The sequence below is a fragment of the Lonchura striata genome, chromosome 10 (genome assembly GCF_050655825.1).
Source record: "Lonchura striata isolate lonStrDom1 chromosome 10, ASM5065582v1, whole genome shotgun sequence".
Taxonomy (NCBI): domain Eukaryota; kingdom Metazoa; phylum Chordata; class Aves; order Passeriformes; family Estrildidae; genus Lonchura; species Lonchura striata.
The window spans coordinates 22,361,604-22,385,366 of record NC_140712.1 but is presented as its reverse complement, the minus strand read 5'-3'; the positions used below and the strand labels follow the sequence as shown (position 1 = coordinate 22,385,366).

Sequence of the window (23,763 nt, the reverse complement as noted above, 5' to 3'; positions counted from 1 at the left end):
ATCCTGTATTGCCCTAGATTATAGTCATGATAAAGGCAGATCTTTCAGGTATGAAGAGCAAGTCTGAAAATACATTGTCTACTTCTGAATAAAAAAGTAAATAAACAGAAATTTCCCTAAGACTTTAGGCTGTAACTTCAACCTGGTGGTTGTCTGCAGAGTGTCCTGGGTCCACCCAAAGCTCTGTTCTCAGTGGATGAGCTGCATTTCTCAGTAACTCCTTCTGTCCTTTCTGTCACACTAAAATTTAAATGCATCTTTAGTGAAGAAAAGTCTTTTAAGCTTAGACTGGGAGTTGATCTGAGATGATTTGTACGTGGAGTGTGGGTGTCTGAAAATGAACAGCAGAACTTCCTTAATAGTTAGTGAAAGTTCAGGATGTGACCATGTCTCCTTTTGAAATGGGCAATTCTCAGTGCTTTAACAGGATATGATTTATAACCAGCAGTACTGTGCATTAATTGCTTCACTGATGATTAAAGGCCTCATCACCTCTGTTGTGAAGTCAGTGGGAATGTTTCCATTTGCTTTACTCCGTGCTCTTCTGGGAAGCTTGGATCTAAACTTTTGCTATGAAACACTAGCCATGGCAGTAAGAAATCCAGGAGACAAAGCTTTTAAAGTAATTGGATGATATTCATTACACACAGTGGAATAAGTGAGAAACTGTTAAGGTGTCAAAGTTGATGTTTAGGTAGTCTCACTAAATACCTCTGCATTTTCTGATGGAACTTAAGGAATAATTCTCCTGAAGTATTTTTACATTTCAGGCTTTATATGATAGCTAATTGTGGAGATTTCATATTTCAGATGGTCTGTGATGCCCAAAATCTGCTCAGGTGTTGGCAAGGAGCCTGTGCTGAGAGGCATCTGGTCAGAATGACAGTGATGCATTGAGGGAATAGTGTGTCCTTTACCTTGAGAGTCTTTTCACATCAGCTTTAGGTTATATTCTGACTATAGTTGCCAAATAGAGCTATGAATTATTCTCCCTGTATATAAAAGGGCAAAACCTGTTGGTTTACCAACTAAAATAGTTTTCTGTGAGTTTCTGTGAGGGGTATGTGATCTCTTATCCCAGACAGAATCTCAGAAAATGGTACTGCAAGCTTAAAATTAATAATTTTTGAGGGCAAGGCTGTAACAGTTATGTGACTGAAAATCCTCCTGGAGGAGGCTGTGCTCTGCCTTGAGGAATCATCCTGCAGCTCTTCCTGCTCTCAGTGACCCAGTTTGCCCACGCAGATGGGTTGGATTTGTCAGAGAGGAGCAGGGAAGGTGTGGAGCAGATGTTGCTCTGCTGTCCTGCACAGGAAAGGCTCCTCTTCTGTGCAGTTCCTTTCCACTAAAACCTGGAGTGAAGAGTCTGGAAAGCTGCTGGAGGTGCAGATGATGGGTAGCACCATGTTACTGTGAGAATTAGGAGTTTTACAGGCATCTCTTAGAACGTTTCTGGTATGGACAAAGCCACTTGAGGTTACTTCTGCTCTGTGCTTTGCTTCTCACACCATCTGGAGAAGTTGCTGTTTGGTTGGGGTTTCCCAAGGGATGCTGTTTCCTTAAAAGTTCATGTGAATTTACTCTCTGGAAGTCTGTATTTCTAAGTGCACATATGAGCTTTTGGGGAGGCTTAGAGGGGATGGAAGGTGGCTATGATGCTGAATAACTTGCAGGGAAGCTTTGGAAGCAGTAAATTCAGTTGTATGTGAATTGTTGGCCCTGTTGGATCGCCTCCGTGTTTTGTGATCAAAAGCTGTTAGTGCAAAACTGAGTGTGCTTAAGGAATCCTGTTTCCCACTAGTGAACTGCTGCTATTGAATTATTTTTTAACATATGGAGGTGCAAAACTGGTACTCAGACTCTTGTCATAAAAGAATTTTGTGTATGTTGTACCAGTTGCTGTGTGTGCTATGTGAATGTCCTTATTTGTGTGGTAAAAAATGAACTTTTAAGGTGTTCAGAAAAGAAAATTTGTAAAGCAGGTGAAACATAGTCTGTGGCAGCATTCTCTGCTCTGGTTTGCTATTTAATTACTCCCTCTTGTTTTTTTCTATCTAGAACGTGGTCCAAAACCATTCCCGGCAAGGTCGAATTCTTCTCCAGCGAGGGTTCGGACACGTCTATCCCCATCCCCATCGTGCCACTTCCAGGTGTAGATGACTCCTACCCACCCCAGAAGAAATCCTTCATGATGCTCAAATACATGCATGACCACTACTTGGACAAATACGAATGGTTTATGAGGGCTGACGACGACGTTTACATCAAAGGGGACAAACTGGAGAACTTCCTCAGGAGCCTGAACAGCAGCGAGCCCCTGTTCCTGGGCCAGACCGGCCTGGGCACCACGGAGGAGATGGGGAAGCTGGCGCTGGAGCCGGGGGAGAACTTCTGCATGGGGGGGCCGGGAGTGATCATGAGCAGGGAGGTGCTGCGGAGGATGGTGCCGCACATCGGCGAGTGCCTGCGGGAGATGTACACCACGCACGAGGACGTGGAGGTGGGACGCTGCGTGCGCAGGTTCGCGGGGGTGCAGTGCGTCTGGTCCTACGAGGTAAGGACGGGGGGAGTGGGGAGGTGGTTTTTGTGGTGCCAGGGAGAGGGCAGGGTTGCTGTTGTGCACAGCGGCTCCCCCAGCCCTCGCCTCCCTCTGCAGCATCACCATCCAACTCAACGCGTACGGTTTCTACGCTTTTTGTTTCCTGCGAGTGTCACCCTTGGAAAGACCTACAAAGATTTGGAAATGTAGCAGTAAGGAGGGAAATGGAGGAACATTCATTATTCATAATAGATATTTTTATTTAGATGGAAAGGGAATAAGCTGAAATCAAAATGGCTTCGAGTGCCTGCAGTTCTGACTGTCCAAGCCTCTTTTATCTTCTTTAGGCAAGTACGTCTTGGTGTCAGCATGGAAAATGGATGATCCAATTACCGTGTTTCTTACTGCAGTTGAAATGTGTGAGGCTGACAGATGTTTGCCCTGACAGTGATAGTTTTTTCCCCAAACTGGAGATGTCTCGTGGTGGCTGGCACTGTAACCCTGCATGCGGAGCTGCCTTCTGGCAGCTCAAATCTGTTGCTGTTCTGGGCACTCGTTGGCAGCCCCATCCTGCAGGCGCCTGCTCAGCAGGTCCTTGACGTCAGCAGAGACAAGCCATCACTCTTACCGAAACTCGTGGTCTGCCCACACTGATGTGCCTGCAAATTTGGCATTTTGGGGGATAAAAAAATTAGAGAGCCTGCTTGTGGCAGTTTCCTGCTGCTGGCTGTTGGGAGCTGGCAGCTCCTCCCTGGAGGTGACAGGGGCTTCTCCTGCCTGGGTGTGCTGCGCTCCTTGAAGCAAGTCCTGGGTGTTTACAGACTGCCTGGCTGAAAGCAGCTGCTGGGCTTGAGCTGCACTTCCACCAGGGCAAATGCTGGTGGGTCTGCCTTAGAAATATGGGAGAAGTTGAAAGCAGAAGAGAGGCTGAACAGTTTGTGCACAAACATTTACGACCTGACGCAACTATGGATTTGTCCTTTTGTGAGATGTGGTGAAGGGGGATTCTTCTGCCTGTGTGACGGGAGCTGTGGTCACAGTGACAGATACTGCAGCTGAGCCACTCTTTCACTGGCAAAGACTTGGGTTTAACTTTAACATTGAGCTTCTACCCCCAAAAGCTGTTGCTTTGTTTCAGTTCACAGTTCAGTGATGGGGAAGCCTTTGAGGAAGGAAAAGGAAGTTTCCAGCTTCAGTTATTAATTAATATCTTTTGTGCCTGGAGATTTTCTGGACTTAACAGTGCCTCTCCACATTCCCCTCTTTCAGACCTGGAACTAGTTTATGTTTCGCCAGCATTGTGGTTTAGCCATTTGTGAAGAGTCAGTAACTTTTTCCACAGTTTTTAGCAGCATAAAGTTTTTAATATAGACATTCAGAGTTGAAATGACTTCTACTGTGAATGCCTGTACCATCTGGCATTTGATTAGTTACTGAAGGTCAGCATTTTGGTCCTATTGAAACTGGCAAAGAGCTCCTAAATTCAATATAACCAAATGTTGGATTGGAATAACCAGTGATAGCACACAACTGCACTGGGGATGCTGTCTGACAGAAATAGATGGGCTTTCTCATAATCAGTTTTGTTTGATGAGCTTCTGTTATTAGCCTTAATGCTGGATTCTCCTAAATGCCATGAGCTGTTAAAATTGGTTTGTGTGAAGTGTATAAACTTCTGGGTGTTCAGAAGTAGCCCGTGAGTGTGGGGTGTTAGGGCTCAGCTGTTGGGGAGGGTAGGAAGCATTTAAATGACAAAAGTACACAGCTTCTGCAAGAAGTATGTCCACTCTCATTTAGCTGTGGCTTTTCAATTTAAATACTTGTCATCTTTTTTTATCTGGTCTTCTTGTTGCCCGGATGAAATGTGCCTGGTATTTTATTTCAGATAAAGCAATAGCTGTGTGAAAAAACACAGCTGTTGCAACAGCTGTTTCAGGAAGGCATGGTGTAAAAGTGACATTTTCCCATTTTCCATGTCTTGTACATTCATGAACATCAAGTAACAGGCCACTGTAAGTGAATTGCAAAGTGTTGTGTTTCGCTGAGCTTCTGTTGGAGCAAAAGGTTCATCTGTGCCTGCTCTGCTGGGGCACAGCCACCGCGTCCTCCACAGTTCCCGTCGGAAGAAAAGCTGTGACAGCACAAGGCTCAGCAGACAGAGCAGTGTTGGCCTTAGAAATCCCAAACCTCATACTTCTCCTTTGCAGCCTGCATTTCCAATTCTGAAGAGGCTCGAGTGGCAGCACCAGCGAGGAGCTCAGGTCTCTGCAGTGACCCCCCAGCTCGCTGGGTTTCGTTCGTAGCATCTCGGGCGTGGAGTGCCCTGCTGGTCCTCACCGCGGGTGGCTTTTCCCTGCACTGTTCTGGTGGTGGGCTCCCTGCCCAGAATCGTTTTACTCATCTCCATGACTGTCACTGCCCCTTTTCTCTGATTTTAGTATCCCACAATGTCTTTACTGTGCTGCTCATCTTCCCTGGCCCTGGTGATGTGCCCGAATGCATCACCAGGCCCAGCTCTGTGTGGTGTTTCTGCTCGCAGCAGTTTGTCTCAAAGCCCCTTTTTTCCCCCCCTTCCTGTGTTTCTGTCACTCCTCTGCTCTCTGCAGTGCCTCTCAGGCCCTTTCATTAGAGTGGCATCAGTTATTGCCCATTTCAAGACTCGAGAGGATTTGTTCACACTCTTCCTGCCGTCAGAAGCTTTTCAGCAGTAGAGGAATTGACACCACCATTCTTTGGACTTCCTGTGTCATCTCAGCCCAGAAAAGCAGCAGCAGCAGTGTGTGCAAGGCTGAGGACAACTGCAGCTCTCTGGGCTCTGGGCAGCTCTGACCCACCCAGGCTGCTGCTCTGGGAGCAGTTTGCAGCCCACAAGAGATTTTAAGCTCCTGTGACCAGGCTCAGAGCTGTTATTTCACACAGCCTTATTTGACACAGGTTGAGTGAGTCACAGATGAGACATGGCTGTTAAATGTAAGTTCTTTAGGGCAGGGATTATCGCAATTGTAAAAACAAAACCCAGACTGTCGCTGCTGTTTCACAAATAGCTGTAAAACTCAGCACTCTATAGGGTGGAGCAGCCAAAGCCAGAGTTTTTATGCAGCAAATGATAAAACAATAATAAGAAGCATGGAGCTGTGAAATCTCTAAAGTTTCCAGAAGAGAGCTTGAGAGTTCATGAAAAAATGTAGTGTGGTCCTTTTTCTTGAAGAGAACTAAAGGCTTGGATTGAACTTCCTCAGAAGTGGTTCTGCATTTCTAGTGTATTGGTACTTTAGACTTCTGGCACATTGCTGGGTGTTATTCTCAGGAAAAGATTGCCTACTTAAGTCTCCTTCCTTCTCCCCTTTCTTCTCACCAGTAGTTCTTCCAGTCCATCTCATATGGATCACAGGGACATGGAAGTTTTGTTTTCTCCTGCGTTGCCATGTGGTGCCACGCAGGATCTTGGATTTCAGCCTGAGAACATGTTCTGGTTTTGATGACAAGCTCTTTCATTTGTGATTTAAACCATCCCAAAAGTATTGCTGATCTCAGTTTTGTGTCTAATATTTCCTTTAAATGCACCTGAATTACAAAGTCACCACTGTGTCGCTTGGTGGTGTTTCAGCCTTCGCAACTCAAAACTTCACAACTTTATTACAGCCTCTTTGTAACTGCTAGAAGTCTAGGCAGGGTTGATACATCTCATTCATTTCTTCAGTATTAAAACCTTTCTGACACACGCTGCTTTTAGGTGATCCCAATTCCTTCCTCTGTGTCCTACAGTGCAATAGTGGATCCTACAGTGGATCCAGTGGAGCATCTTTTGCTACCTCTGGCAGGTAAAAAGAACCAGTTTTGTCTGTTTTATCTCGTGTTCTGATTGAGGTTGTGGGAGAAATTCGGTGAGATGCAGCAGGTGTGTCTGTGTGGAGAAAGCAATGCTTTCCTCCAAACTGCAACAAGAACTCTAAAATGTCCTGAAAGGAGACAGGATTTTTTACAGTGTAGATGGAAAAGATATGACAAGGGCAGTGATCTCACCAGGAAATGTGAGCAACAAGGAAGAGCAGGTCCAACCTTTTGGGTGTTGGTGAGGGGAAAAAGTAGGGCAGTGGTGACCAGGGATAGCAGGGGGCTTTGGGAGAAGGGGGGCTTGAATTAACATTTTGTGTGGTCTTTCATCTGGAGTAACTGAAGATAATTGCTACTCTAAAATTCACTGAAGTTAAGAAAGCCCTTAAAGTGCACATTTTATCTGCCAAGTATACTGGCAGTGCCAGAACATACTGTGTCTGGGATTGATGTTCCCAAGGGCAAAACTGAAGTTTATGGTTTTCTGTAAGACAGCCGGAAGTAAAAAATAAAAAAACTTGTAGTCCTGCAATGATTGATCAGATCTGAAGGACTGGAAAGAGGTGCTGCTGTTAATGGCTGACATCCAGTTCCTTTGCTTTATCCTCTGTGAAAACCTTCTCTCATGAACAGAAAGGAGATTGATCCTGTTGTGGCTGGGGGTGAGTGACAACCAGGACAGAGTGTGCTCTCAGAGCAGGGCAGGATGGGGTCTGTGAGGAGGTGCTGGGGCAGGGTGTTCTGGAGCACCTCTGTTCTCTGCAGACACTGTGGGCAGTGGGGCTGGACTGTGGTGTTTGGTTGTTCTTGCTCCATGAACCTCTCCTTGGAGTCTCTGCCAGCAAATGAAAGATTTGACTTGTCTTTGTGGTAGGAGCTTCCAGCAGCACTCCTGAAATCAGACATTATTATATGTGTGTATTGTCCTGGCTTCAAAGCTTGGACATTTTCTGAAGTCAGAGCGTGGAAACTTGACAAACCCTGACAGCACAGGCACCTTATCTGGCTGTGTGTGCAGCCCACTGCATCTCTTAATTTCAAGAAAGCTGTGATGTGAATTGTGTGTGTGAGAGAGGGAGGATACAAGCATGACCCGAGTTTTAGGGTGGATGTTTATAAGCCATCTTTCCTCCAGCACTAAATTTTATCTTTGGAACGCCTCAGAGATGTCTTTTGGCTTCAGATTAAGATGTAAGTGGGTGGCCATGCATTCTGGGGATGGATGGAGATTGAGCTCCCTGAAGGTAATGAGGAATGGCATTTTGTCAAAGGACAGACAGGTAAGTCTAGAGAAGAGCATTATCTGGGCAGGGGAGGTGATGCATGGGGTCAGGGTGAGACTGAAATACATGACTGATGTGACAGGGAGTCCATGACAACAGTGGGGGAGGCAGTGTGGTATGACCACTGTGGTCTAATTTTAGTGTTTGCTGAGGAGGAGGGCAGAGAGGTCAAAGGAGGGAGTAAAGGCTGCAGACTGGGTTTGTGAAACCAAGGTGTGGGTTAGGAGGATTTGGAAGGTTTGGAATGGGAGACAGGTCTCAGGTTTGCAGCCAGGTCCTGACCTGGCTCTTTCACTTCAGAAAATAACTGAATATTTGAGAACCAGATATTCCAAAGAGGGAGAACTTGACATTACTGAGTGGCTTCTTACTGACTTCTGAATGCAGGTTGCTCAAGGTTTATTCTGTGCTGTAGAAATGAAGAACAAGTGTTGTAACAAAATGTGAGTCTGGGTCCCACTCACTTTCTGCAGAACATCCTTTTCAGAGGGGAGGGCTGGGGGATTCTTGCTGAGAGGCCTTTCCAGGCTGTAGAGCCTGTTTGGGACTGACCTAGTTTTTGTGAGCACATGGTTAATCTGTCCTTAGTTAGCTGGATGACTTGACCTAATGCCTAAGCTGAGGGTTGCTGAAATGAGGACTTTGATGGTGTCGTGCACACTCTTAGGAAGCTTCAGCCATGAATCCAGCAAACAGAAGGATTGCTTTCCCCCTGTTTCTGTTGTCTTGGAGTGCAGTGATTCTGTTATAAATTAGTGTCTGTGCAGCCTGTTGAGTTGAGGAAGACATCAGGATTAGTTATTATCTTGAGGACAAGTCAGGAAAGGCTAATCCTTCATAGCATGACAGGACAAAGAACTCTAAGAAAACAGCTCATCATCCCAGTTTCTTAATTAAGGCATTCAGAAGAGAGATGAGGATTTGAGTTTGTTCTATTGAACAGCAGTGGGGATAGGCAGAAGGAGGTGAGTCCGAGACTGGAAGCTTTCTATTGTTTATTTTTCTTTTGAACTGATGGGAGAACCATCCTGCTTTTGCAGGGTAAAATCTCACTTTACAGCTTGCTGGAACTCTGAGACTCTGGTACCTGTGCTGTGATCAGAGCTGCCCTGCCTCTTGTAGGGGAATTCCATCTGTTTGAAGGCCTTGGAAGGACACTGTTAAATTCCAAATCTAATCGGTGTAAAACCCAGTAATACCTTTGTAGTCAGTTATCTCCTATGGGTCAATGATATCTGACCAGACATTGAGTCGGCAAGTTTCCTTTTCCATTTTCTTTAGTGCTAATTTCTGTGTATAAAAGATGAAGGTGGGGGGAATAAGCCATTTCATGGATACCTCTGTATAAAACCAGGATCTCTGTAAGTGTCCTGTGTGACTAGACAGTGATAAAAATAGATTTAAAAATTGTCTTTCTTGATTGAAGAGGACATAAAATGCCAGCTGGAGCTCTCAGTATGGAAGTTTTTAGCTCATCTCTATATTGAGGGTAATTGTGGGAGGAGAGGGGGCTAATTGTGTTAATTTGGAGAGAAAATTTGAATTTCTCCCCTCAATCTATTAAAGCCAAGTTCTGTGAGCAGCTTAAAGCACCAGCAGCAAGGAGGTGTCAGAGCCTGTGAGCATGGGAGAGAAAAGCCAGACTCGTTTGGTGGTGGGAAATAAAAATGAAGTGCTGATGTTGGGAAGGGGCTTAATATAAACTTAGCTGAGGTCACCAACAGGAGGGTAGGAACACACAGCTCAAATGCTTTCAGTGCTACCTGCTACTTGGAGTATGGTATTTTAAGAAATACTTGACTTTTTTTTCAATAAGAACAATTGAATTACCACGGAGAAGAAACAAAACTTGGATTTTTTAAATGGATAGATACGATGGGTCTCAGTGTAATACCTATTTATTACTTAAAAAAAAACAAAACCCAACAACCAAATTTAGCATAATAAGATCCTTTTCTTTTGACCTTCCAATGAATGAGCATGGATAATTACCCACAGTTGCTCTATGGAGTGGTTGTAGCCACAGTGGTGTGTAGCACTAACCTGCTATGAGGGGTTTTCTGAATGTTTTGGGAAAGAACATTTCCTAGCAGGCTGTGTGTGAGACACTTGCCTTGCTCCCTGGGCTGACAGTGTCCCAGGGCAGCATCTGAGGATGCATTTGTCATCTGTACAGTCACATTTTCTCCAGTTCACACTGTTTGCAGTCACTGGTCTGCTGCCTATGCTGGGAGAGATCCCAAAAAGAGCTGTTAACAGCAGCTGACTCCTCACCCTGGCCAGAAACTCCCAGTTCATCTTTTGCTTCTCCAAAATTCAGCGTCCTTGATGAACTTTACGGTCCCCCGGTGCTGACGAGGCAGAAAATGGCATTTGGATCTGCTTTTTTTCATAGTTTGCATCTGCAGTTACAAATGAGAACTGTCTTGAGTCCCTGTGTGCTGTCCCTGAGGGTACCTCACATGTCAGGACAGAGACTGGCCTTTTAGGCTGTGAGGGAGAGCTGCTGGACCCTGGATGAGCAGAGAAGGTGCAGGATGACAACCTGCAGCAGTTGAACCTGCTCTGGCTGTGTCTGGTGGCCCTGGGGATGGGGGAGTCTGTAATCTGACTGCACAGAGGATTAATTGCCCTGCATTTGTCTAACCTCATTTCATGTAGACACCTCCCATCTCCAGAGCTGCTGTTTTGTATTCTAAACCCATCTGATTTGAAGCAGAGAACTCAATTCTACTTTGCTGGACTGTTACACCATCTTAATTGATCTTGAAAATGCTTAAAACAATTTCTCACTAATTTCCTGTGTTAAAAGCTTATCTGGACTCCTGGTGGTGTGAACTTTTCATGGTTATCAGCTGGAGACCTCTTAAAATCTTGCCAGAAATCCCAGTTGCCTGGAGGGTGGGGATTATCTTCCCGCATGCCTAGGCCAAAATGACCTTTATGTGTCACAATGAAATTGGGAACTTAATTAGAAAAGTTTGGGGGACTAAATGGTTTTGTTTTTTTACATTTTAAAGTTTCGGCTAAGAGTGTATTTGGGAGCCCTTGCAAAACTGGAAGTTGAGCTCTGTTATTCTGCTTAGTTAATTTACATGAAAGTAAACTGCTGGTACCCTCAGTGAGAGCAAGTTAGTGTTTTTCTTCAGTTGTATCTTGAGCAAGTTAAAAGTGGTGCTACAGTAATTAAACAAAAGTAAAAGTTGTGTCAGATTTTTATGGGGGGACTCTTGAGAACCCATTGAACTTCATGCAAGTTACTTGCAGCTTGTGTGGTAATGGTGACTTCAGGAAAAGAATCAATGCTTGCATATAATTTATATTGCTATTAGAAATCCAAGCTAATAGGGACCATTCTTTTAAAGACTCTTTGAATAGGAAATGTCTGTTTATCCATTTATCTCTTGTCCACACTTCAGAGTTGTGCCTTGATGTGAAGTATTGGTGGTAAGAGGAGAGCCACTACAGTAAGCTCCCTTTTCCAGGTGAGCATGGAAGCAGTTTCTCCTTTTCACAGAGAGCTTTGCAGCCTGTGTGATGCTGGCAGGGACTCGCTCCCAGGGCTGCAGTGCAGGTGCAGCTTCAGTGGTCAGCTTCTGTGCTTGGTGATCTGATGTCCTGGGAGCATTGCCACAAACAGCTTCATTTGAGTCTGTGCTGGTTCATACTGAGAGCACATGAATGTAAGCCCTGAATGTTTGTGCAGAGCTGTGAGATGAGGCTCCTGGAGCCAGTGTTTTGGAGTCATTAGCTTAGAAAGAGGTTTAGGAAAAGGCACGACATGCTCTTGTGTAATGAAGAGAGCACAGGTAGGGTCATGCCCACTGGATCTAAGTTCCATCCAAGTCTCTGGGTTTAATCCTTCCTACTGAATGGCTTTAGGGAGCTCCAGCTGAGTGCTACAGTTTTGTTCTTGGAAGCAGTCTTTAGAAGCATCCGGTACTCTTTGTGGATTAAGCACAGGTTCTTACACAGAGGCTAGGATTAGTGATGAAATAAATGGGAACCCATGGCTTGGACTCAGCCAGCAGTTCATTAGAAAGCAGAAAAGGGTAGTAGAAAACTGCCTGCGGTTCCTCAAGTGCCACTGTCACCTTCTTTCAGCTGCAAAGAAAAGCGTGTTATCAGAAAAATAAAGGAGGACATCACCAGAAAGCTTCTCTACCTCGGGACTGCCCCAGCCCTTCTGAGGAGGCAGCCAGCACTTGGATGCTGTGTCCTTGCCTCTGTCCTCGGCTGTGCTCAGCCATGTGTCAGTGTCTTCTGAAAGGCAGGCACAAGTCTGCTCCTGAAACTTGTTGCCTGCTCTTGTTCATGGTTGCCACTTCAGATTGGTGCAGCTGGGTGGAAAAGCGCTCCGAGAACGGCAGCGGGGTATTAATGAAGGTTCCTCTGCTCATGGGCCTTCAATGGGTGTAATTACTTGGCAGTAACTTCTTTAAACCTTATTTGAATTAAAGCTACATGTTTTGGCTGGTTATGTCACCACTGTATTAGTGAGGAATGCAGGAGAGAGTGCTAGTTTGCATTAACTGAGCTGCCTTAATCCTTTGTAACCATACTTTTAATTATGCGTTACTGTCTTGCAGACAGAGAAAATACTTGCCCAAGGGACAGCAGAATTCGCTCCTTACCATCTCTGCATAAGGGCAATGTTCTTTGTCTTCAGAAGGACAAAGTTCTTGGTGGATGGGTTGTTGAGAATTAACATTATGTGTAATTCTGCATAGATATTCAGCAGGAAACTGTCTGTATCTAAGGTCTGAATTTTTTATAAAGCTTTTTTTCCTATAGTTCCCCTCAATGTAAAGGTGCAGAGTGGGTTAAATGCCTGACCCATTTTTTTTTAATGGTTTCTTACAGTCTTCAGACCATATGCTTGAAAAAAAGTCTTGTCCAACATGAGTGACTCAGAACATACACCACTCATGTTCATTGTCTAGGTCAGCAAAAATATTGTGCCCTTGCATGTGTATCTTTCCTGTCCTGACAAAAGAGAAATTTGCTTAACCTTATCACAGATGATTTGTCAAGAAACCTTACCCCTACCTTACCTTACCTTGTTTGTTTAACCTTATCACTGATTTATTAACTGGCATACTTGTTTTTATATCCTTTTCTTATTGAAGATACTTCCTAACATCTTTGGCCAAGGGGAACTTTATTTAAAAAAAGCAAACAGCCAACAACTGTGAGACAATAGCAGATTTAATCTTCATAAAGCAGCAGGGCTTTTGCTTCCCTGTGTTTGCTAACTGTGGTTTTTCCAGGTTTTGGACAGAGCAATTTTTCTTTGACTTTTTCAAATATTCTTTCTTTCCCCCCCTCTCTCTGCTTCCCTGGAGTTGAAACATGCACTGCAGTCACTGCGAGAACCTTTTGCAGTTGCACTTTTCCTTGCTGTGTTTTACTGGGCCCAACTGGAAGCCACTTCTGATCCTGTGGAATAATGTGTTTGGCTGAATCCTGAAGGTTGCTGCTGCTGCTGTGTGTGCTTGTACTGAGGAAAAACCATCCACATGGTTTCTTATCTTCCCTAGGCCAAAAATAACAGCGCTGCTCCTGTGGCCTTGACGAATTAGCCTAATTTCAGAGCTGGAAACTAGGGCGAAGATGAAAAGTGTGTTTCAAAATATATAAAATAGCAGCTGGGTGCTTAAGCATGAGGATGAAAAGGCTTTGTCTGGTGGATCACGAGTATTTGTGATGATCTTTTGCACGGACTGTCCTGCTCAATGGCGGGCTGGCTGCGCTTTAACCCAGGCCGCGCGCTCCCGACACGGGACCTGCGAGCAAGGATGGAAGCTGAGGGCAAAGTCATCTTCCTCGTGGCTGCAGAGTGGCTCCTGCCTGACGTGGGTCATTCCTCCATCCTGCCTTGTGCCATCTGCCCGGGGTCCCGGAGCAGGGGAGGTGTGAAATGTGTGACCCCGTTTGTGCTGCGAGGTGCTCCGGCCCGCTCCCGTACAGAAAATGCCTTGTTCCTGTTCAGGCAGCACAAAGGCTCTTTTATGGCTGCTTGGCCATACATCTGTCGAGGTGCCTCAGACTGTTAGCACTGCTTACTGTTTGAGGTATGCAGCTCCCAGGCTGTGATGTACAGTGATATGTTGTTTATATGTTGCCTCCCTTTCCTTTTGAGGATAGGGAGCTGTGCTGTGTCCTGCCCTGAACAAAGCTGGTGTTAGTTATAGGATGGAGCGGTAGCCTGGAGATTTTCTCTTTAAAAGCACACTGGAATCCTTCTGTTTCACACTTCGAATTAAACATCTGAATTTGGCAGTGACTGCAGGACAATAGAACTTTCTCTGGGGAAAAGTGTGTTATATTTCTGTTCCAGAGATAGACCTGGCTAGAAGGACATTGTGTGCGCCATAACAGAGGCACCCCAGTCTTTCACCAGGCACTTAAATGGAAAAAAACCCTGACTTCTTAAAATTTTTGAACTTTATTGCAGCCTTTGGATTAATTTCCCCATCTTTTCCTGGCCTCCACTGTTATTTTTTTTCCTTGCACATGTCCTCATGCTTATTCCACAGACACTTGGCCGAAACCAGTCGTGCCCAGAAATGCACACTCATCTTCTGAAATGTAGGGGAGGGAGTGAGGGGAGGCTCTGTAAACTGACAAAATCCTGGTGATTTGGGAATCTCTGAGTTTGTCTCCTGTGGTCTTCAGACATCTTGAGGTTTGCCATGTCCTGTCTCCTGTGTTTGGTTTTCTAAGTTGGTTTTTTTAACCCCACAAAGCTATCTGACAGCTCTTCAGTTCCATTCCCAAATAGCTTTCTGATGCTGTCACTGCTGGCTTCTTGACTCAAAGTAGAGCTTGGGTGGAAAAACAGCTTTTCATCAAATTACCATGAGATAGCTCTCGTGGGATGGAGGAAGAGCACGAGAGGGATGTGCTGTTTCATGTTAAACTCTTTTGTTTTGACGTTGCTCTTCCCTTCGGCTCCATTACTGTGGATGAATGGTGAGATTTGGTAGCTGAGTGTGGCTAAAGGTGACTCGAGGCGGGTCCATTACACTTTCCACCACCGAGTCCCTGTCCCTTGGGAGCAGCAGCTCTGCCCTGTCCCGGCCTTGGTGTCGACACCCAGCTCTGCCTTGGAACATGTGCCTGTGCTTGCTCCCCTCTCCAGGGAGTAGTTCTTGCTGAAGATCTGTTTTGGCTTTGAAGATGCATTTAGGCTTTTTTGTGGCCTGTTTCACAAGAGGGTGAGAAGTTACTTTTCAGCTTAATTTTAGACTGGCTGTCATTCTCGGACAAACTTGAAGTGTGGTTTTGACCTTGCTCACAGGAGGAACCCGATTCCTCTGTACATTGAGGGAGCTGTTACCCCAGGTCTTGAATTCTGTGCTTTACCATCAAAGGGGTTTGCAGACCTTTCCCATGCTCCTTCCACGCTGTGGAACAGCAGCTCTCCCTGCATGGCACGGGGTTATCCCCAGGGCACAGGAGGAGGTACTGTCAGGGCAAGGTGTAGAGTGTAAGAGGTCCTGACTCTGTGTCCTGCAGCCAAACCACACCTTCCCTCCCCTCTTTCACCAGTTACTGCAATTAAAATTCCACCATCAGGGCTGAAGTGAGGTGAGGCAGGAGCAGACTTGTTTTCAGGACGGAGAACCAAATTTTCTGCTGGAATGGGCCTTTTCCTAGAGTGAGATCAGGAAATGTCCCCTCCCCACCCGTTTAAGGGCAGAAAAGTCACAGGCAGAAATGTCAAAAATAATCAGCGTGGTGTGCTCCGGCTCCCAGAGGGCATCAGAAGGAATTAATTGAGCTGGGAGCCAGGAGCCCTGCAGACAAACCTGCAGTTCTCCATCAGCCTTTCTGAACTGTGGCCCAGGGCAATCACTGGAGATGATTTCCTGATAAAACTGAGGGAGCCCAGCTTGCCGGGGTGCAGATGAGACTCTGCACTGGCACCAGCGAGCAAAGTGCAGCAATGGGGAAAAACCTCTTGGAGGTGAAGGGTGGTGAAAGCAAGAGCCAGAGTGAAACCCCGGGGCGGGGGGTCTTATTAATGTGCTGGAGCCTAAATAATTTCAAATATTCTAAACAGAGGTCCCGTGAGTAGAGATAGAGGGAACCAGATTCCTTTGGCATTTGCAATATCAGGCAGGCTAAAGTAAATGCTCTTGTGCAACGTTCTGCTGAGTGCTTACAGAGCAGATGTTGCTCCTTTTGTAGCTGCTGCTCCAAGTGAAGCAGTTTCTTGCCTGGTAAATCAGGGAGCTGTTTACAGGTGCTCACCTTTGCAGAGGACTAACAGAGAGGCAAAATTTGAGGTGGGAAGTGCTGAGGAGGAGGAGGAAAAGCAGTCACTTGCAGATGTTGAAGGAACTATTTCTTTATGATGATGTAAAAGTTAAATATGCTTAACCTTAGCTGGAGTTCTCTCTGAGAGTAGGGAGGGCTGGGTGTGTGGTGGGAGTAGGCAGAGAAGGACTGAGATAGGCTTTCAGAAAGGAAGTTAGTCTAAAATAAATGCAGGTAAACAATAAAATGTTACAAGGTGCAAGCTAAGGAACAACCTGCTGTTTTTCCTGGCTCTGGCTGGGACACAGCTCTAATCCTTAAAGCCGGAAATCATATCTGATGGGCTACAATAATCTTATTTTTCCTAGATGTAGAACTCCCCTATGCCTGTCTCCCCTAGGCAAGGTGGAATACCTGCCAAGAAATCAACATGCTGTGAGCCTCAGCTGCTTCCACATGCCAGCAAAACCATCCTGCATGGAAGTGACAAGTGTGTTGCTGATGGGATGTGTTCTGGCGTGGCATCCGAGTTAAATCCAAGTGGGAGCACTTGTGCACCTGACTGATGGCCAACATAGGAAAAACACTGTGTTGCCTGAATTGTAGCTGCTGTAATTTCATGCCTAGTTACCATGCAAAACAGTCAACTCTTTACAGGTCTGAAAGTGATTTCTTAGAGTGTGTTTTCTTCCTGTCCAAGCAGAGAGCGTGCAGTGAAGAACAGTGGCTTGGATTTTGTTTTCTTTGGTAGCCAATATAACGTCACTGGTTGTCTTTGTGTCTGCCTCTCTTTGTGTGGTGGGACAAAAAAGCCGTGTCCAGTTTGGGAATGCTGCCAGTTTTATCAATATGATGATTATATTCAGAAGAAAGGAGCTGCAGTGGTTCTTGTGGTGCCTCGATGGTAAATAATAGTAAAATATGGCTGTCTCTTAATATTCTGGTTAGACTCTCCCGGTTGCCACACACTGCAAAGGAAAGCACCCCTTTTCATGGAGCTGTGTGCTCATGCACTCTGCGGTCAGCTGAAGTAAATATGTGTGCTGGAATGTAGCAGAATCACTGTAAAATATTCCACACCCCGTTCCTGAGAATTGTCACTTGGATGACGCTGTTGCAGAGCTGGGATTTTAAAAATTTATTTTTAAATCTTCAAGTGTTTGATGGAGTTGCTGCAGTCCTTTCTAGAGGCTTCGGGGATAAAACCGTGGCTATATCTTTGCAGCTTGGAAATATCTGCACAGACTCAGTCCTGCACCTCACACCAGACAATAATGAGCACTGAAAGCTAAGCTGAGCCCATTGATATGGTGATGATCAGTACTTTTTTTCTTTCTGATTAATATTCAACCTGTGTCTTCTATAACGTTTCAAACAGACCATGGGATTGTCCATTCTCCTCAGACCCAGTTGCCCCGTGGATTTGAGCGTGTCCTGCCAGGGAAGCTGTTGGCACTGTGTCCTGTCAGGGCAGTATCCCCATTTGCCAGTGGTGCTGTGGGCATGTGGAAGTTCCAATTTGGGTTGTTTTTCATTCCCTGAGAGTGGGCCTGGGCTGAAGGTGACAGACTGCAGCGTGGAGGGAGTTCCTCCCATGTCTGATGTGCTGCAGCGTGGGGTCTGTAATCCCACAGCTGGGAGTCTGGGAGCTGTGCAGGAAGGGCAGAGCTGTGTGCTCCAGCCCTGGCCTTGGAACGCTCACGTGCCAAGAGATTTGAGGGAGGAGCAGTGAGTGGCAGGACATCACACAGCGCCATGGCCAGCACTAAGTGAGCAGGACCAGAACCACATCTTCTGAATGATGTTTTAACCTGAAGCAAATTCAATTTACACAAACAGCTTGGGAAAGAGAGAACTTGTCTGTGCTTTAGGAGAGCTCTCTGGCTGCTCTGCCAGCTCTCATCTGCCCTGTTTTCCTTGTCACCTCCAGTGTGGAGTGGCCACATTGGTTCTCTCAGGGGATCAGGAACTCACTGGCCACCAAAGGAGGCAGGCCAGGAGGCCAGCAGGCTCTCAGAGGCTGGGACAAGCTGTCCTGTGGCTCTTGGACATCAGATGGTATTTGAACAGTGTAGCATTGGGAAGGCCAGCACCCTCCAGCTCATGCTGGATTTTGGCAGGTGTCCTTTGGATGTTGAGAGTGGGGACTTGGATGTACAGGTTAACCAGGCTTGGATGGAAAATTTCCCAGGTGTAACTGTGGGAAATGTAGTTCCAACTTCCCAAGAGGGCAAGAGGAAGGGTCTGTGTCTGTGTCACACCTTCCCTCCTGCCAATAGCACTTTGGCTGAAGGTCAAGGCTGAGAGCTCTGCTTTCCATGCTGGGGTAGCCAGGGAAGCTCAGAGCCATGTAATGTCAGTGGAAGGAGAAAATTCATAGGATCTGAAGGGGAATTAAAAAACAAGGGCATTCAGAGAGTGCTGAGGCTCATCTCTGATTGTGCACTTCAAACCAGAGCTGCTGCTGGGTAAAATCCCTGCTTGCCCACACCACAGCAGATTTAACAGGATAATAGTTTGAGAGATGATAGATCACTCTGTTGGTTTCTCTGGGGAAATGCTGGAAGAAATGGGGATTTGCACATGTAGATATACCTAAGTAGATCTGTATGTGTGCAGCCCTGCTCCCTGAAGGGAGAAGATGCCCCACAGTCAGGGATGGGGGGATGCTCTCCCAGCAGTTCCACATCTTCTCCGTGAGCTTTCAGGAACTGGAGGTGTTGGAAGGAGCAGGGAAAGGAGGGAGAGGAGTGAAATACCATGTGAGGCTCATGCAGCCTTTATTTCTCACTCTGCAATAAAGATGACCTTGCTGGCTTGATTGCTTTAGGTTTGCTGCAAATCTCATCCACTCAGCAAAGTGCTGGAGGGAGCTGCTGGCAGTGTCTCCAGGTAACAGTAATAAAACCCCAAGTGATTATAATATTATTTCATTTGTAACTGAATGAAATGCATCAGGGATCTGCAACGGAGCAGTTATTTGACAGGGTGTGCAGGCAGCTCTGCCCTGTGGGGAGAGGGGAGGGCTGGGGAGTGGCTCAGGCTTCCAGCATTCTCCATAGGCACAGCTCAGGATGTGAGCTTTATTCTTCTAGAAAAAAAGATTTCTAGGAAATGCAGGATGAAGTGGTCTTTGTTTGGACTGGCCACACAATCCTCTCACGAGCAAACACTTTATCTTGCCAGTTAGGCTGTGATGAGTGATGTATTACAGTGGCAGGCTTGTTGCTTAGTGTAGCTGCTGCTGCCTTTATGGCCAGAGAAAACCAGGCTGAGAGCTTGCTTGAAGCAGTTCAATGCTAAAACTGCTGTTACAGCCCTTTAAAGGGAAATTCTTGTGGCAAAAGGCTTTCACATTATTAATTAGTCTCATTTCTCTACCTTGTGAAAGATAGTTCCAAAAAATTAAGAATCAAGTCCAGGTAAATTTTTATTTAATGAGGTTACATTAAAATGAAAGAGAATCTCGTAGTTATGCAAAAATGTCTTAGAAGTGCCTTTTGTAGTTGACAAATGCAGTGAAGGTATTTTTTTTTTTCTTGCATTCCCCTTCCTCTCCAGCAAAACTTCATTGAGCACGTCTGGACAATGAATGTTCTTTTGTAGGGATGAACACACAATCTCAGAGGTTAAATTTGCCCTGTAAGATGTTTGCACTCACATAAAGCTCTTTTATGTGTGACATTTCCTGCATTACAGCAGCCAGCTTCAAAAAATGGGTGTTTAACTAAGACTTGACTTCACATAAGCTTCACATAAACTTCACATAATTGAGTTACCTTTTAAAAATGTCAGTGTCACTCGAAGCCCTTAATACTGCCCTCAAATTGCTCCCAGTCCCCTCCCTGACCTAGGGCTGGGGTGTCCAGGACTTCAGTGGGTCCAGCTGGGCAGTTCTTGCTGTTGTGACTCTGGGAATTGCCCATCCAGCCTGTGATAAAGGTGCATTTTCTTTGCACCCCAGATGTGCATCCCATACCTTGGGTACCACAGAACCTCCAGTTCGTAAATCAGTGCAGAAATCTCTCAGTTAGGCAAAGCTTTACCTGGGCAGAACCTCAGCACAAGGCTCTTCTAGGCACATCCCTCCCAGGAGAGGTGCATTTTATTAAAAAAAAAAAAAATCCTTTTATCCTTCCAAGATTATCACTCTTAAGACTTTACAGTGCATGGAGCAGACCTTTTATTTTACATGGGCAGCTGTGTGTCCACTTGCTGGCTCAAATCACTCCTCTCCATGCATTTAGTGCCTTTTTTCTCTTTTTTTCACACTTTTTCTTTCACAGATAGACTTTGGACACTGCTTTTAAACTGATGCAAATTTCCATCTTGACTAGAAGAGGCTGACCACTGAAGCTGCCTTACTTTTAATGCTATTCAGGATGTGTCTTTTTTATCTCTTCTTTCTTTTTTCCTTTCCTTCTTCAGTCAAGTCTACAAAGAATAGTCTGTTTTATGTGCTTTATATGTATGATTTCTTCTTAAAGTACGACTCATTTCCGCTGCTTTAGAGGTATTTTCTTAAATCTGTCACTTCCTGTCTCTTTCTTTGCTGTCTGATTTGCCAGTTTTTACATTTTTTTGTAACTGTTCTGCTCATTAAATGCTCAGATCCTTCGGGAATTGCGTTTTTGCCCAGGCGAGTGAAACTTCTTTTTTATTCTCTGGCAAGAAATATTTGACGATTAATTTAATTGCTAAATTGGCTTTTAAGCAGAAGCAGGCTTGGGAAACTGAAGGGGAATTAATTAATCACGCCTGGTTAGCAGAAGGGATTGAAAACGTGAAGGCTGCACCAAAGACGTCAATGAAAGCCGAGGTGCACGGTAGCTAACAAGCTTTTAGTATTTTATCAAACTTTTTTTTTTATTTCTTGCTGGCTTTTGCTGCATTTTGCCTGCTTGAAGAACAGACTGTTCCCTCCCAGGGAGAGAGGAAAAGCTCAGATCAATGTGCTCGTGGCATGTACAAGGCCTTCATCCTTCACCTGTCCTGCACCAAAAGGAGCCTCCCCAAAAATCCTCATCCTGACAAATGTTTCTCCTGAACTTTCTGCAGACACTCCCAATTGATTTGGATTGAGCTGTCTTTAATATACAAATAATTGGAAATTAATTTTGCTGTAGTAAAATGCTCAGTTCCAAACAGCAAGTTCTGTATCAGATGACATTTAAGATTATTTTGTAGAAAAGGTATTAATACTGTGAAATACAGATAAGTTACAAGAGGTACTGCTAAACAAGGCCTGGCATAAGGTTGAATTTTCCTCTGATGTAAATAACTGTAATTTGATCAGGTAGCAAGGTTATGCTGATGTACATCAGCTAAAGATTAGAAATCTTGTGGGTAATTACAAGTACTACTATAAAACACTGACGTCTAAAGAATAGGGTTCTCAGTATTTTATTAAAACAAATTGAATCCCTGTTGAAAAGGTTTCTTCCTGCAAGACTATTTTCCTGTTTCTTCCTGTCTTGAGTGAGCTCAACTTCATGGGACTCCAAAGGCATTATTACAACTTCTGTAATTACCCAAAATAGCTGTTCTGTACGTAAGATTGGCATGCCATTAAAGCTCAGTGTCTTGGACTTTTGTAGGGCTAGGCTCCAGTAATGACTCTTCCATTATCAAGCTGGGAATCTCCCTTTGAAATGCATAAAATCTTTTATAAATACTGGGGGTGGAGTGTCAAGCTGTAAAATGTCTGATTTTTATTAACCATGTAAGATCTCCTGTTGGTGGGAATTATCAATATGGCCTTGCACAAAATGTGTATTGGGGGAAAAATGGGAATTTAGGAAGAAAATGTGTGTTTGGAGAGGTAGGAGAAGCAGTTTCATTAAGGGTTATCTGTTTTACCTGCTGTCTCCATTGACAGGGGGATTAGCACTGTTGTGGCAATACTAGGTTTGATGTTTGGAAGTTAAATAAAGTGGAGGGAAGAAATGAGGAATTACAGATGTGAAAAATGCTCCTACATAGGTAAAACCACAGAAGTTATTCCATACATTAATAAGTGACATGTCTTGTAAAATGCACATATAATACTGACTTCTGCAACATGCATGTAACTTGAATAAATATTTTCCTGCAACACCTAGATAAAGACATTGAGGTTTTCTGCATTGTTTGCCATGCATTAACTTAGACATGCAAATTATGACTGAAGAATTTGATTTCCATAGTACAGGAAGTATTTTCTGTAAAACAAGCAACCCCAAATGGTATCAGCATTGTACTGAATTTGGGCCTGTGCTTTGAAAATTACCTTTTCACTGGTTAAACTGGCTCCAGTCAAAAATCTTCTACTGAATGTTAATTATTTTTGCTTTTTTTTTTTTTATAGTGAATGTTAACAGTCTGAGAACTGCAGTCTAGTGATCATTTCCCCATGATTTATGTAGTAGTTGAGCAGTGCAAATATAAATCTGATTAATTTTGAGCATTTTTGTTTGGTTAGGTTTATCAGAGGTTATAAGGTAAATGAAAACACAGCTGTGGTTCAGGCAGTCCTGCCCAGCTGAATGGTTTACTACTTACACAGGTGATTAAATTAACAGTATCTCATGCACATTGGCACAATAATTGAGATCTAAAATGCCAGAGTTGTAAATACACACTATTGATTCACAAGGTTCTGATGTACCCTTGTGCAGAAGGGCTGGTAAAGTGTTGAGCAGCTGGTAAAGGCTTCAACTGGGAAAAGTAACACAAAAATATGCAGTAAACCTGAAATTTCCTAAATGGAAAGGGGCAGGGTGTTTTTCTAATAGAGAAGAGTAATTGGACTTGAGAGGACATCTGTAAACTTCACTTTTCCCCTCCCTTGAAATCCTAAGGGAGAGCTCAGGGCATTTGTCTTGCTCATCCTGTAGTTGTGTTCTAGACATTTCTCAACCACTTTTGAGTTTTTCATTAGTCCCTTGGGAGTTCTGGATTTTTCCCTTTATGGTGTCTTGCCCTAGGGTCAGAGAAGAACACCTTAGTTACACTGTTAACTGGTTCCTTCACATTCAGGTTATTGTTTTACAAATCTTTGTCATATTTTCGTGAGTCATACCTCGGCTCCTTTCAAACCAGTGGCATTATATCCTGTGCACAGTCTGACTTGTACTTTTAGGTAGTTTGTTGGGGTCATGTCCTCCACAGACTTTAATTTCTGGTGCTTTCCAGTCTTCCCCTGCAACCAGATGACTTGTGGACCATTTTCTTTTTTGCTGTGGTGGATTTTCACTGCTTTCACTGCCTTGCACTGAAAAGCATCATTTCATTTGCTACAATCTGTTTTCTTCCTCTTATTGCCATCCAGAGGATCTTGTGAGCTCATTTACCAGCCTTCAACCTCTACTCTCTACCTGTTAGTATTTTTCTTTGGATTCCTACCATCCTCTGGAGCATTGCCTCTTACTAATTGAGAGCTAATGCTAAGTAGGGCAAACATTGTAAAGAGCAGCTTTTCCATGAAGAGCCTCTTTAATTGCTGGCAGGAGAGGGTAATATCTGCAGTGTTTCCTTTCCCTTTGCTAATGCAGGTTCAAGTATTGCCCTTCCTGCTGTATGTGAAAGCACTTTAAAAAAGGTTACTGCTTTGTACTTGATGGTGGTGATTAATGACACTTCATGGCATTCAGGATTATTTTTGGTATCAGGTAAAGAAATGGGCATCTGGCTGTGTGTATTTCAGTAATAATCAGCCTTAAGCTAATGCAAGAGCTTCTGAAGTGCTGGTGATTTTCTGTTTTTGGTTTGGGAGAAAACATTACTTGGACACAACAGCCCAAAGGGACCCTCTGTGTTAGGAAATCCTCAGGAATGCCAGGTCAGTGGCTTCAGTTCTTACCT

At 44.6% G+C, this 23,763-nt stretch overlaps 1 protein-coding gene across 1 annotated transcript in view; it reads left to right on the top strand.

Moving 5' to 3' along the window:
- CHSY1 (chondroitin sulfate synthase 1) overlaps positions 1-23,763 on the top strand; it is a 74,845-nt gene that overhangs the window by 6,938 nt on the left and 44,144 nt on the right. The window contains exon 2 of the mRNA XM_021552637.4: positions 2,059-2,554. Within this exon, the coding sequence (XP_021408312.3) occupies positions 2,059-2,554 (496 nt within the window). The remainder of the gene's footprint in view (positions 1-2,058; positions 2,555-23,763) is intronic.